General features: G+C 41.6%; 1 protein-coding gene across 10 annotated transcripts in view; it reads left to right on the plus strand.

The window, feature by feature from the left end:
• AGAP1 (ArfGAP with GTPase domain, ankyrin repeat and PH domain 1) overlaps positions 1–15,727 on the plus strand; it is a 393,739-nt gene that overhangs the window by 279,677 nt on the left and 98,335 nt on the right. For 8 of the 10 annotated variants that reach the window (XM_080399845.1, XM_080399846.1, XM_080399847.1 and 5 more), the window contains one exon: positions 3,785–3,946. The exons of the other annotated variants lie outside the window; for them this stretch is intronic. In XM_080399845.1, coding sequence (XP_080255971.1) covers positions 3,785–3,946 — 162 coding nt within the window. The remainder of the gene's footprint in view (positions 1–3,784; positions 3,947–15,727) is intronic. 10 annotated transcript variants of the gene reach the window in all.

A 15,727-nucleotide genomic window follows, 5' to 3' on the forward strand; every position in this document is an offset into this window, starting at 1 on the left:
TCTTTTTAACTGTCTCTCACTTGTCTGCTAAAAGACTGAGATTTTCTGCTGTTGAAGCTTTATCCTTGAGCAGAAATAAAGGACAGTTGCTTTGTGAAGGTCTGGACAGGGGTTTGTCAGTTACAGACGGGGAAAAAACGTAGGACTGTTTTGTAGAAGCTTTGTGCAGCGTACAAAGAGTGCAAGAACCACAGTTGGCTTCCAGTAGTCCTTGTTTTTGGTGCGACAACATTAGTGCCTACTGGGGTGGTGGAATACATGTCCTGGGCACGCTGTGATTAGACTGAGAAGTGGAAAAATTAGCACTGGATCAGGAATAATGATTTTTAAATAAGGTTGTAAGTAACAAGTTTGTGCTAGAGCTGAACATGTTCAGGAGGGGGAGAAGAAAGGGCACGCTGTTTTCTGTAGTCCAGCCCTTCTGATGTCTACCCACGGATTCTGGCCTGCGTGGTCTGATATTTCATAAAACCTTACAGCACATGAACAAAGTGGAATTCGACCTTGAATGAATGGAACTGCAAGGGCTGCAGGTAGCAGGGTTTTGGGGCGGTGGTAATAGAAAAGACGAGCTGAGCTGGGTTGCGTCATTGATCAGTAAAGTATTACATGATGAGACTTGGCACCTGTTTCTCGCTAGCAGCCCATACCTTTCAGAAATGTCAAGTGAAAGAAAAATTCTTGCTTGGTTCACAGAATAAGCCACTTCCTCTGCAGGTTAATGTCATAACGCAGGGTGTGAAGTTTCATAGGATGGCACTAAGGTGAAAGTAAAGCGTTTGGTGCTGACATGATGATGTAGAAGGCTTGATATTATCTTTTTAAGGTTTTCCTTTTGCGTCATGGTTAGAAAGTGACTGGACACTTGTGTTCAAAAATTTATGAACTAGGCGGAAGATGTCAACATACAAATATTGCTGCTCTCTGCAACTCAGCCGCCCAGCACGGAGTAATGGGGAAGTGTCATCCAGGCAGAGATTTCCAGTAATTGTTTCCTTTTTCCCATGATACCTAGGAAATGCTCCATCGCAGCTTTCACCTACCGGTTCTCTCCTTTGTGATCTCTGTAACAAAGGTGCTCTTGCAGGGATTTATCACACGTGGCTTCCCATTTTACTAGGCACAATGTGAAAGATGGCTACAGGCTAAAAAAACCCGCTTTTGTGTCATCGCTCTTCAGTCTGGTGAGGCAGAAGCTTGTGAAAAACTAAGTTGTTTCCAAAGCCACTTACTAGTAATAATCTAAAGATGCCCAAAAAGGTGCTACAGCAAAACCAAAGACCTTTGACTGCCTTGGCAGTTCTTTCCTGGCTCTTTTCCCATTTCCCAACAACCCTTTTGAAGTGGGGGACCCAGAACTAAGTACGGTCTTTCAGATGCTCATCAAGGTGTGCCCAGCTAGTGGTTTGTGTTGAGCACATGTTCTGGCATCCGTCGTTGACTCCCGAGTCCTTCACAGCGGTGCTGCTACTCAGCCAACTGGTCCCCAGCCTCTGCTGCTACACCAGGTAGTTTTGTCCGAGGAGCAGAGCTTAGGACTTCTCCTTGTTGAATAAGACAGTGTTTATGTTGGCCTAAATCTCAAGTTTCTAGAGTCCATTTGGTTTCATGCTCTGTCATTCATCTCCGTTACTCCCTTTAATTTGTTGTCATCAAAATAATTTGATAATGTTCATAGGGTTTTTTTATCTGGATTGTGAAAACCAGAGGAAAAAGCTATTTCAAACTGAGCATCAGCAGCATCACAGAAGTTTATTTAGTAGGAGGTACTTCTTTTAAGAGACCTCAAAATATAGGTACTGTCAGTTAGTGTTTCCATTTTCTATTACAGTTTTAAGATACTGAGCTATAATTCGATCCTCTGCTTTGTACCTTCATTTCTGTAGGCCTGATTTCTTTGCTGAACGTTTCTTTGGGAGATGTCTTTAGAAGTTGCTGAAATACCAGCATTAGCAAATTGCTCTCAGGTGGAGTCAAGCACACAATGTCCTGAAGAGGACCGGTTGCTGGAGGTGTAATTTTTTTTCCAACAGTTTGTCAGATGATGCTCTGATTATGGAATTCTTTTGGACAAAAGGGTTGCCCAGGGAAGGTGATTAGAGAGGAATTACGTGCCAGTAGCTAAAGCAGTGCCTTGGGAGGTCCCAACATGGTTCCACGATCCACCTTAAACTTTGCATAATTGAGCAAATTAGTTTTTCTGTATGTATTTCATGTCTACCAAGTAGAGATTGCCACACAGAAGGAGTTCTTGAGACTAAGTACCTTCAAGGCTCAGGTGGACAGATACTGTAGTGATGGATCTGTGTTAAGGACTAAAGATGAGATTTAGTCTTGGGAAAGGGGAGGAGAGAGAGGGACAATTATGCCAACTCTAATAAACACAAAGTAGTTCACTAAGCTCTGCTGTCTTCCCAAAGGCTGCTCTGGGAAAAGACATAATGATAGAACTGGGAGTCAGGAGATCTGGGTTTTATTTTCAAGTCTGCCACAATCTTCCTTTGTGGCCCTGGGTCATTTAACCTCTGAAAAATGGGGGAAATGATAGCAGATAATTAACAACCTCACAGGAGCATTGAAAATTAATTCATTAATTTTTCTGAACTCATCAGTAGAAGGTGCAATGGAAATGTAAAGTGTTAGGGTATTGTATAAAATCGCATCTGTTTCTTTCCCTTCACATGTGTTTTTAAAGATTATTCTTAAATCCACAGACCTGTGGGGTACCTTTCAAGAGCCTGCTAGGAGTGAAACTGGCATTGTAAAATCTGTGTATCCTTATTGTTAATATGCAAGTCCCGTGCTAGGAATGGAGTAAAATGTACTCAGAAACCAAAACTGCGGAGCAGACTTTGGCCCATATCAAGTTGTGAGAAGGACCATCAGAAACCTGAGCTTCTGGAAAGGTTTTAATTGTTTTGACTCTAAAATGTATTCAACCAGATCACACTTCTCCTGTTTTATGGCGAGAAACCTGTCCCTGTTACTTCCTCCCGCACACACGTGCCAGCATTTTATTGTCCAAGACCTCGATGATCGTGAAAATACAGAATTGTTTCTAGTGTTTACTGGGTAAAGGCTATCCATTGAATCTCACCTTTTGTGTCGTAAGCCTTCAGTCAGAGTTGTGATGGGTGTATTGCTGTGGGACGAGCCACAGGAATGATATTTGCAGTCAGTGGAGTGAGCCTCTGGTGTGTGCTTTGTGTCACGATATTGTTTTAAAGTGAAAAATCCGGTATGTTTTTTTCGCTTGGTCTCACAGTGCTAGTAGTTATTTGCTCCCCATCACTGTGTTCTTGGCTTCACTTGGGGGACATACTTAAGTGAATTATTATTTAGAGGTAGGTCGTTTTAATCTCTTTGAGTTGGCTTAGTTGTCTCATCTCGGTTGCTTGTGTAAATGGCGATTTTCAGGAATAAATTTATTTTCTGCATGCAGTCTGTCTTTTGTGCTCTACCTGTAACAAGTGGAGAAGGTGACTTGTAGCAAGGTTGTGGAGGATTGTGTTTTCCAGAAGATGAATGAACAGAATGAGGTGAAATCTGGAAAATATAGGCTCTTTTGTCAGAAGTTGCTGGCCAGATTTGAGTGTGCCACTGAAATCTGCAGTGCCCCAAGCTGGTCACAGGCCTGTTGTCTCCAGAGTTTCAGGGAGGGCTGCGCTGGTTTTGTGTTGGTTGAGTAATCTCTTTTTCTGCTCTGTTAAGATGACCCATCCATCTTCATACGAATCAATTTTGTCTTCTCAATTGACACAATTTGTTTTCCATTTATGTCTAGGGAACGTGACTACTAGCACATCTGTGTCTCAGATGGCAAGTGGCATCAGTCTAGTCTCCTTCAACAGCCGTCCGGATGGTATGCATCAGCGCTCTTACTCAGTCTCCAGTGCAGATCAGTGGAGTGAGGCAACAGTCATTGCAAACTCTGGCATTAGCAGTGGTAAGAAACCTGGAGCTGGGGGAGGTTATCTGCTTTCGGGTGAAGGGGAAACTTGGTGGTTTGCTTTTCTGGAAAGACAAAAGAAAAAATGCAACCTGATGTTCACCCAGATGCTCTGTTGGAAGCCAAACTCGTAGCATCTACAAACATGTAGAGAGAAAAAGAGAAATTAGATAAAAGAGAACACATCAATACAATACTTCTTTTTCAGCAGGAAGAGCTAATGTAATTATAATACAGCTTAATTTTAATTTCAGGTACGTAATGTAGGTTGTTCACTTGATATTCTTATTTCCTTACTCTGCGTGGTAGGTATTAGCAGTAAATTATCCTCCAGATCTTTCCATCAGCATATCCTTTCTCTGCTGTGCTCTGGCTTTAATGTGTGCACGCTACTGGCATAGTGGTAGTGTTTTCTCTGTGGAGCGTTTAACAGTATTAAAAGGAGCAAACACTATTCCAGATGGTGTTTTGCAGTGATTAGATCGTAACAGTGAGAACAGGGGTTGTTGTTTTTTTAAAGGGTATGCGTGATATTTGGTAACAAAACGGTGCATCTGGCCTCGATGGAGTGCCTGGGAAGGACAGATATACTGCTGGTCACCTATAGCTGACCTGCTGCCTGTGCAGATTAGAGCATCCTTGGAGCAGCTGTAGCGGGTGGGCAGGGACTCGCGTGTTTCTGTTGCGGTGTGCTGCAGCGAGGGTTCTTACCAGTGAAGTACATGGGTCCGGGAGCATGGGGTGTAGTTGGCAGTTGGAGAAACCACGAAAAGTTTGTAAAATGGGGAAAAGGAGAAAGGCGTGTGAAAGAGAAGAATGAACTGAGACAAAATTGAGAATACGGGTAACGGGGAGAAATGTGAACAGGACAAGAGAAGGGTGGAGGAAAGCTGTTCCTGATGGCCATCCCCAAAATAGTGAGCGTTATAGGAATATGAAAACTATTTCATGTCGTGTGCGTGTATGTGCATGTATGTATGTATATGTATGAGGTTTGAACCTGAGTGTAGCCCTGATGCTTTCTCTGGTGTTTTGAGCAGCTTCGGACAGCTTTTCAGTGCCACTTCATGAGAACAGAGGGTTTAAAATCATGGTCACCTTGCCTCTGAGTGGCATTAGCTCTCAAGTTTGTAGTTACTGAAGCACAGACATTTCTGGAGCTCTGAGCTTGTTGGCAGCATCTTCAGGAGCACGGTGTTTGCATCAAAATGGTGTAGATTGCGACCAAGAATTTTCTAAAGCAAGCACGCTTTATTTTGCCCTCGGTGACAGCCAGAGGTCTTGCTAAGCAGCGTGATAAATGCTTCAGCACTGTTCTCTTCTGTTTCCACCCAACTCACCCACTCCTTTGGAAACTGGTGAGACTTCTGGGGCAATCAGCATTGCCCTACACAGATTTCTTTAGACTGAACTGGTTTCACGGTTAAGGCCATCTTATTTCTCTCTCTTTTTCACCGAGCTGCTTTGTCATTTTCATCCAGCCCAATTCTACTTTGCTTTTAAAAGGTTGTACCAAAGTTTCAGCTTTTTGCACCCTTCTTTTATCCTGTAGCTTTTCAAAGGAAGGTTGCTGAACATTGTATGATTGCACTAGAAGGAAGGCAGGTGAGAGGCAGGATCTAGCCGCTGGTCCTTTACACCTTGACATACATGCAGACAGGTGAGCAGACGCCATCCCTAGTGCCAGATGTGACAAGTGAGGCTGCAGTAGAGGAGAAACATTAAAATGCAGAACTCCGCGAGTTCCTAAAAGTGGCATGTAATTAAAATGTTGAAAAGTAGAAATATAACCTAAATTCCTGCCTTTTCCCTTCCCCTTTACTTTGTAATGCTGTTTCTGTTGTTGAGAGATTCGCAAGACTTGTCCTGATGCTGAGCTTCAGCTAGTTTTAAATTCCTGGTGAAGGGAACCTTTTCATCTCCACGAGCTCTGCACTCCCAAGTATGTGCAGTACCTTCTTCTGACTTGACGTTCATATGTGATTACTTCTGGATCAAAAGAGACGACAGCTAGAATTATCTATGAAATATTTACTCAAAAAATGCAGGTGACTGGTGGGTACTTCTGAATAAGCCCAACTTGAATAATTTCTTGCAGAGGTTCTAATTTAAAAAGAAACAAAATAAAAAAGTGGTTGGTATTTTTTTACAAATACGTGGGGGAAATTGGACTAAGGGTGAATTTTAGGGGACTAAGGGTGAATTTTAGGTGACTAAGGGACAGCAGAAACCAAAGTATTGTGATAAAACTGCTACAAAACCTCAAGGATAATTCATTGCTACCAGTGTATCATCTTTCGGTAAGCTCATAGATGTGTCCTTTATGTTGGCAAGTTGGCGCATGAAAAACCCTTTTTAATTTCAGGGTTTTTTTCTCTATTAAAGGATTTTTGAATTTTAGTCATAAAAAGATAATACTGTGAAAGCAGCAGGTACGGCGAGAAGCTAAGCATCTTTTGGAATTCAAATGCCAATGTACTGGAGAATATGCCTGCTTATTGTCACATGGTTTTATTGTAGACAAAATAACATATTGGGATTCAATTTTTCTCTGCACCTTTTTTTCACATTAAATTAATACTTTGTGTGGCTCCAGAGAACTTTTCAAAGTCTTCCGAACCAGACCTTTGGTTTCCTGGGGCTTCTGTCTTTCAAGCAGCTCTGAACATCTCCTAATTAGATAAATTACTTTGTAGTGGGCAGAGCCACAAAACAGGAGGTGCTGGTTAAATTAAAGGGGAAAAATAGAAAAATCCATTCTCTGAAATGGAATGCCCCACTGCTTTATGACTATTACTGTTGTAAGGTTTTACATTTAAGTACCTGAGGTTTAAAATTAAATGTCTAATATAATTTGGCACTGGTAACATGAAGCCTGTGACTGCCCTCGGAGAAAATCTAGACAGCTTAGTTCACTGTTTCAAATTGCTGTCTGCTTGATAGTGAGCGGATTGTGTGACTGGCTCACTATTTAGCTAAATACCACCTGCTGTTCAGCATAATTTTAAATGCAGTAACATATTTGCCTTAAAAACTCAGAAATTTTAAAAGACCGTTACAGCAGCACTTGAAAAATTAAATCTTTTTACATTTTTTTTCTTACTCTTGTAAGTACTTGACAGAAGTAATTTTAGCAGCAAGAGAGAATAAAAACTGGGGGCAGTAAATCCCTGTCCGGGAACCTCTTGTGTAGATTCTTTATGGACCCAGAATTGATCTACATGTCAGATCCTGATGTAGTTTAAACTGTTTATCACCCTAATGGCGGTAGAGAGACCATGAACATCAACTTATAATCCTTTGTGAAAGAAATTGGTGTTTGCAGTCAGTGAAGGAGCAGCATAGCTTTATTGATAGATTTAGAACAATTACTGCTGCCGCAACTATTGGCTGAGAGCTTTTCCTGGATCGCGTTGCTAGTCTGATTTTTATTTTATTTTTTTCTTTGATAAATCTTTTTCTTGATGAATCTTTTTTTTTTTTTCCCCCACCCGGAATTATTTGTAGTTGCTTGCTGCTGGGGAGTAAGAGGGCTGTCTAGTCTCAGGGGAGCCATTCGTAACCTGTTTGGGTGTTAAGTTTGGTTCAAGAACTTGCAGCTGCACGATTCCTCCTATGCAAATTCAGCTCTTATTTTAATTTATACATTCTTCGGCAAATTTTCTTAGCTAGGAGAAGCAGGACTGTGTGCAGGAGTGGAGGAAAATCTGGCTAGGATTCCTGTTCTGAGGCATTTTGAACTTGAGTACAAAATACAGGGTTTTTTTCTGATGGAAAACTTATTAACTGCTGGTGTGGCTGCTACTGCTAAGAGATGGTGCTCACTGTTCTACAGTCTACACAGCTTATACATCTCTAAACAACTTGGGAGACAGATCCTGAGATTTGGCATCAGAGCTTTTTTTTGATGGAAGAAACCACAGCCAGCTGTACTGCAAAAATTACGTTCATGAGACTTAACTCACAGAGCTCTGGGGATGTTATTTCCTACCTGGGATGAAGTAGCTTGTTCATTCTCTTTTAAATGTCAGGTTTTATAGTTTGGCTTCGAAGACTGTGTCCTGAGACTATCGGAGGGAAGAATTGCTTCCCTAAAGTTACAATATTAAGCTCTTCTGAAACAGCACTGCAAACAGTACTTTGCATGGGACAGAGATTTCTTTCCTCTGGACTTGTAAATTGTCATTTGGATTCTAGCATGATATAAAATCCTCCAGTAAATCAAATATCTGTTTAAATATCATCCACTTAGGCTTTATCACTGTACAATTGCTTGTACGGGCCATTTGGTCTTGGCTGTAATTTATGTAAGTTGTAATACCTGGTGTCTTTTGAGTTTCTAACAGTTTGGTGTTAGGGTTTATTAATGTAAAATTGAGTTCTCACTGTGCCACGGGGTATGAGAGGTCATTGGAGTGTTTATATTAATGCAGACCTTACAACTTGCCTTACTTTCCTGTTCGTAAGCACTTGGAATGATTAAATGATGGAGTCTTCTGCTATACGTTGGAAAAGAAAATGGTTCCACTTGTCTCTGACCGTCATAATACTTTAATTTCAAAAGTGAACCAGAAAACCATTTAGAGTTGTTGGAATTCAAGGGGCAAGCTCTTGACTAGGATAAGTTATATCGTGTCAAATAGATTTATAGAATTTCAGAATTTAAGTGTATATAGATGGTTTAGATTGGAAGAGTTTTTTCCTCCTTTTTAAAGGAAATCATTAGGAAAAAGCAAATATAAAGTCATTTTGTCATTTTTCTTGCTGCTCTAGAGCTACTCTGGGATTTCCTGCAGTTCCTAATGTTTAATATTGTAAAATCTGCCATGTGTAAGACACATATGTGCAGGTAGCTTACGTTGCCTTTAAGAATAGGAAGGAAAAGGGAACGTTCCTGTACTTTTCATACCTTGCTGTGATCAACAGACAAATTGCTTCTAGCAAATATTTCCAGATGGGAACTTTGTCAGTTCAGTAGGGTAAACTCTGCTAACAAGAGCTTACTATTGCCTTTGCTTTCTAAATAGCCTAACACAACTTGAGGAAACCTGGGTTATAAAGTACTACTTTTTAGCAGTTTCTGGAAAATTATCCCCTTTCAGTATGAGGTTGCACACGCAAAAACTTCCAGTATTAAAATTTTCCTTGACAAGCTCTTACTTAAAGTAGCCCAGTCAACCAGAAATATGAAAAAGAAAAAAAAAATCTGTACAGCAATGTCCTAGGTGGTGGCACCAGTGTGGTGTCTATGCCTTTACTCAGTCAAGAAAGGGAAGGGGCAACTGGTGTTTTCTCAGAACTACTGGAGCACTTTTCTTGTGGCTAATAATGCATGGCAAGGACTTCAAATTTCAGATTGATTTTCGTTTGTACATAGGGAGGTGCAGTTCTGCGACCTGTGGTTCCCAACCATAATGTAAGGTGTGCGGGGCAGACCAATTGCTGTGCGTGGTATGGGGGTGACAAAAAAGTTCCTTATAATAATAAATTGGTCTTCAACATCATCCTTGGTTTCAGAGCAAATTATGAGTTGCTGCTCCTCTTTCTTCCGAAAAAGGACAGGAATATATCCTTATTGTATTTTCACAATTAATGAAATTTGCTAAGGTGCCCAAGCAATCTGCCAGCACCACCTCATTTAGACTGTAATTTCAGCAGTTTCCAGCAGTTGGTGCAAATTTCATTGTCTCTGAGCATGCTGCGTCTCCTTCTGGATCCTCACCATAAAGTATGTGGTAGAGATCTTGACGCTCTCGTGGAAGCAAAACAGCAGCAGCTAGGTGTTCTGCTGTATTATTCTCATCATTGTGTCGTTCCTCGTTGTTCCATCGCAGCATGATGTAGGATACCAAAGGCTGGCTGGTAAGACCCTGGAAGTGGTGGTGGTTCGTACTGGTTTCTAGAACTTTTTTAATCAGGGGGAAGCCATATCATTTTGGCGCTGGGCTAGGAAGAGGAGGTCAGCAAGGAAATCTCGTGGTTGTCTGACAGCTTGAGCATTAGTCAGGAGAGCATCATGTTGCCTGCGCCCTGCCTGGGCTTGAAGGCAGACGGAGAGAGGAGACGTGATGTTTCTGAGATGTGGGCAGATGTCCCGTTTGTCTTTTCACTGAGCTTTCTTCTCCAAAACGGTGTCGGCATAAAGATGAGTTCTCTGAAAGGGGTTTCAGAGCATTAAATTAAATACTTTCTGTCTATGGGCTTTTAGGGATGTATCAGCATCCAGAAGCAGTAGGACCTGATGGTTACCCATTCTATTTCGTAGACCATAAAAATCTCAGCTGAAGGGGAAACTCTCTGATTGCCGTTCTTGGGGAGGTTTCTACCCCAGTTCACAAAACACAGGCATCTTCCCTGTGTTCTCTGGGCACGTGTTGCCAGGATGGTGGGAAAAACATGCAGATGAAGAGCACCATGAGGTGTTCCTGAAATTCTGCCCAACGTGCCATGCCGAAAAAAAAGGAATCGAGGGGCGAAACCTCTGCAACGTGCTGCCTCTGTGCAATGGAGGTTCAGAGGCTGCTGGCTTGCTTACTGCTCTCAGTACGCCTGTCACCACGTCACCCGGGCTGTGGGTTGCAGCTGCGTGAACGCCGGACGGTACATGAGCCGTTGCCTTTTGGTCCTGCTGGACTTCACACCTGGAGGAGAACGCGTTGCTTCGTCGTCAGTTAAAAGAACGAAAGATAGGAAAGCGGGTCTCTGGTTTCTGTGCCCGTGCTGGAGGGGCGGATGGCACCAATAAACCGTTGAGGCTTTGTCGCTGAGCTGTGTCGCGGTGTTGGTCGAAGGATTTTGGATACGTGGGCATTTCTGCACAACTTCGCTGAGTTTCAACTAAGGATTTCTGTATTTACCTAGCGCTGCTGTTTAAATCCTGAGCTATAGCATACAGATTTTTACAATTCTGCAGTTCTCTGGAAACCCATCTGCTTTTCTTGTTTAGGATCCTCTTCTTTCTCATCTTCCCCTCCCCCAATTAAAATATAAAGAATTGTTGCATTCGGCAATTAATTCCTGCGCTCGGTTCCAAAATGGCAAGAAATGTGAGTTTTCATCTTCAGATAATTTGACATTGGCAACCTCATGCTCATCTTAATCTCGTTCACAGCCTGAAGTGCCAAATGTCTGTCAGTAAATTGTTTATGTGACTAAATTAACTTTTTGAGTGGAACTATAAAGCTTTGGTTTTTTCCGATGTTTACTTATGGCTGCTTAAATGCATATTTTGCATTTATTTTCATTTAGAATTTAAACTGAAATAGGAATGCATATGGCGTGTTCTTTATAATAGGGAAAAAAGATTATTTTTTTTCTGGTTCCTGATGTTGATTAATCTGACTTGATTGTCTGGCAACGTTGAATAAATCAGTGCTTTTTGTGCCTGTAGCTGGGTTTGGTTGTCACACCACCTCCGTTTGTCCCCACTCAGGAGAAAAGAGGAAAAAAAACCAAAAAACAAAACAACTCAAACCAAAGCACTTTATTTTTATTATTGGAGCATAAACTTTCGCCTGACAGGGTAGTGAGAACAGGGAACGTTCTCTTTATCAGGTCTTTGGGCTCGTGAAGACGCTGAGCTTTCAGGCGCAGGGCTGGTGTGTGCAGAACACCGCTCGTGGTACGTAACCGCTCCTGGAAGTCAGTACTCCTTAAGTAAGGAAAGTGAATACCCGGCACTGATAACACTAGGAACACTTCTAACTTCAGGCTGTGTTTTAAAATAAATATATCTCTCCTCTCCACAGCTATCTCCTGGTCTAACTTCAGCTGCAAGCTGGTTCTTTGTAGCTCAGATGCTTGACATTTGACAGATAGAGCGCTTAGAAGTCTGTAAAATACATTCTGTTCTCTGTTTCTATATTAGTATCTTGCAGAATGGAAGGGTTAATATTGAGGATGATTGCGCCCCTGTACAAAGTGAATTCTTCATCAGGGAGGCCATCCTGTAATCTCATCAGTATAAAAAGATAGGTTAATCTTTCAAAGATATTTTTTGTATGTTTGTAGTTTAAGATTAAAGCAGTCTTAAATGTTTGCAGTTTGGAATTAGTTTTGCTGTGCTGTTTCTTGGCAGGTCAGTCACCAGATAGTTTGAGATCGACGATCAGCTGTGATTGTTTTTCCTGGTATCTCAGAAATAAATGTGACCTGTGATCTTAGACTCCTTAAATAGTGGCCAAGACATCAACACATCGACTGCGTTCAGCAGCAGCAGAAGGACCGATCTTCTGGCACTGGCTATTAAAAGCTGAAGAGCTGCATTTGATGTGAGGATGCCTGTATGCATTCAGGAGTGATGTATCTTGATAGATTATAATTGCAAGGAAATAAATACACGAACCAGATTCATACAATGAATGAGTTTATGAACTTTGAAAAATAAAATTGTGATTACAGACGGTAATATAAATTCAGGGAGGCTTTCTCAAGTAAACATACAGGAAAGACATAATACTGCAGAAGCAAAGTGTGACACTTTATAGATCTTCAAATTCAAATAACGCAGCTTAAAAATTTCCTGACGCATTCCATATTTAAGGGCCCTATAAGTAAGACCTGAGGAGGGAAATGAGTAAACTTCCCCAGATGGGTACACATTTATTTTTCTAATTCTTTTTATCTAAATTTTAATAATTAAATTTAAACAATTTTCTAAATTTAGACTTTATATTATTGAGTTTAGTGATGTTTTAAACACAAAGTTGTGACAGTAAAAAGTGAATGTATAGCTACCATTGGAGTAATTCCCAATTTCACAATTTCTTCTTTTTACATCGATAGTTCAAAGTTCAAATAAATTTGAAGAAGTTCAAATAAATGCTTGTAATAATTAGATTTTTTTGTTTAATGTATGGCCAGAAGCACACTGCTTTGTTTTGCCAGGATCTGGACGAAGTGTGTGCAAGAAACACACACGATGCTTTTATTTCGTCTCTGGCTTTATGAGATTTCTGTTCCAATTAACATGAGAGCGGTTGTCTCATCAAGCATGTCTGTTTGCAGTCTCGGTTTCTTTCCAGTCCAGATCACAGGGCGTGGGGTACAGGGATGTTGTGTATACGTTACCTATGGAATCCAACACTTCAAAGCTTCTTCACAGTCTATACAGTTCAAGGAGTGAAAGAAGCCTCTGTGTTAAATCTGATACACAACTCCTTCACAAGCTGCTGATTGTTGGGGGACAGCTGAAGCGCAGACCTGGCCTTCCTGCAGGTGGAAGAGCATCTCCTTTCAAGTCTCTGGGCCCTTCATTTGTTACAGTTGATCTCATCCCTTAATTCAGCAATCGTGCGTGCCACCCACGGTCCAGGTCGATGGGGAGTATCCAGTTTACAAGTTGCTCTGTAGGCGAGTGGCTTCTCTGATGCATGCATTTTGTGAGAGCAAAAGAAGGGCCCTGGCTTTGGTTGTCTAAATCCTCAGAAGAGCTAGAAAGAGCACTTGATTAAAATTTAAAAAAAAAAATTAAAAAATACGGTAATGACAGTGACATCATCTGACACCTATAAAAGGTAGCAAAGCCATAGCTTTATGTTAAGGGCTTTACTTTTCAGCTGTAGGTTTTTGCAGTAGGAAGGTGTTTGATTTTGCCTTTGATTAAGAGTATCCTTTGGTGTTGCTTCCATAATTTCTTTTCCTTTCTGACACTGGTGCTCGTGCCGTACGTTACCAGGAAAGCCTTAGCCTTTCTCTACCGAACATGATGCGATTAACTGCCTATTTGCTATGCAGCAGCTATTCAGCTTTAATTGGAAAACATTGGTGGTGAAAGTCTTGACTTTTGCCAAAACACCGATGTTAGGGCTTGTCACTGGAGTCTTGTGGGCTGACAGTGGAGAGTTTCCTAACCTCCTCTTAATTACCAGTGAGTGAGTCTGATGCTTGAAGTAATCCACAGGTTATACAGACTGAAGGTTAAAGTACAAGAGTAGAGACAAGAGATGCCTTCCTGTCTCTGAGCATTTCTTTGAAGAGAGTCAGTTCTTCTTTTCTGTCTTACTTTGCCTATCTTAAAATACAAGGTTAAATATTTTAGCAGGAAATGATTCAGTAAGGCTTGGGTTTATTATTTTCAAAGGGCCTTGAGACCTCAAGGCTCTATTTCAAAGCAAGATATGTTGAATGAGGGGGTATTGGCAACTGGAAGGCAATGTTGATGGTTAGATCAGGGTGGAGCTCTCACCCTCTCTGTGTAATTAAGGTGAATTTATTATGCATATGGCTTTACGAGGATATACAATACTATTTGTCACACAGTGTTGTGTGTACTGGATCATGGTGTAGCTTGTTCATCCAAGATGCATTCTCTTGGTGGTGCTCCAAGTGTTTCTTTTTCTGCAAATCACCAGTAGTTGGGTTTGCTAGGTCCAGCGTGCCACAGCTGATAACTGTTCTTGAGGTTTCAGATTATCTACCTGGCTTCAAATGTGGGAGATAGGCTAACCAACACATACCTGGAATCGAACCAGGAGATTTTGCCGTTCCACAGCCATACGGTTTGTCTTTAAAGGACCATCCATCTTCTTTCTCCCTCATGGGGTGGCTAAGAACTGTTTACCTGAAATGATCCCCATAACTGGCTGCCTTTTGTAATATTCCTCACCTCTCTATTCTGTATCTGTTGATGGCCAGGAGAAGCGATGCCCATAGCATCACACGCCCAATTTGCAGCAATTCAGGGTGACACCATGTAAGAATTGCATCTTCTCAACAGATCTGATGCCGTCCAGTGAAAATGTTATGCCAGAAGAATTAAAGACATCCCTTATACATCTAGACTGTAGATCTCTTACGCGGGAGCCATGCAGTTAGTTCGCCTTGGGATGTGGTAGCATCCTGCAACATCTGAGACTTGCATCTCATTCTGGTTTGTTGGCCTTATGTATTCAAATAACTTGTCATGCTTGGTCTTTTCGCAGGGCATATTCAGCATACGACAGAAAAGGAGGCAAATGCAAAGATGCATCTATGTAACGGGAGTTAAGATAAATTAACAAACTGTGTTAACTCAGGGGGTAGTTTCATACCTCTGCCCCGACCTAAACCTGCTTTAGGCAAGATGAGTGAAGGGAAGGAGAGATTAGCGTCTCGTTCCCGGTTCATGTTCTGAGGCTTGCAGGTCCTCTGAAATACGGTTGGTCCTGTCTTTGCTTGTCACTGTGTTGGTGATACAGGAGGGTTGCTTAGGAATGGATGTTTCCTCTCCTTGTGTCAGGTGGTGAATTCCTTCTGCGGTACAAGGAGCTTGCTTCGTAAGATGGCTTTGAAAGGGAGTTAACAGGGATACGGTTGCTTCTTTTCTTGCTAGCAATACTTCAGTTTCTAGGGAGCAGGATGGTGTTTTGCTAGCGCTGTAATACACCACTCCTTAGGAGGGAAAATGTAGTGAGCAATGTACTTTTGTGGGTTTTTTTAAACACTGTATTGCATTTTTGCTTTCATGCTTCCTTTACGATGGCCAGACATGGCGTGTTAGTAGGAAACGAGCTCGAGGTAACTATGTCTTTCCATTAGATAAGGGAGATTGTAACAAGGGTCTTAGTATCTCTGAAATTATTGAAGCCAGTCCTTCCGATATCTGTGCCTTACTGTCATGAGACTGACGTTCTCTCACAAGTCTGTGGATGATGTCCCCGCTTGTCACAAAGTGGCTTATTAGGCTGCCGAGTGGAAACGGTCCTGTCACGCCAAACATGCCTTCAGGTCTGCTTTGCTTGAGGCATGCTACCACGTATCAAAAGCCAGACCCTCCTAAAGCAGGGAGATCTTTTTTTG

Source organism: Falco punctatus (assembly GCF_963210335.1).
Source record: "Falco punctatus genome assembly, chromosome: 8".
NCBI lineage: Eukaryota > Metazoa > Chordata > Aves > Falconiformes > Falconidae > Falco > Falco punctatus.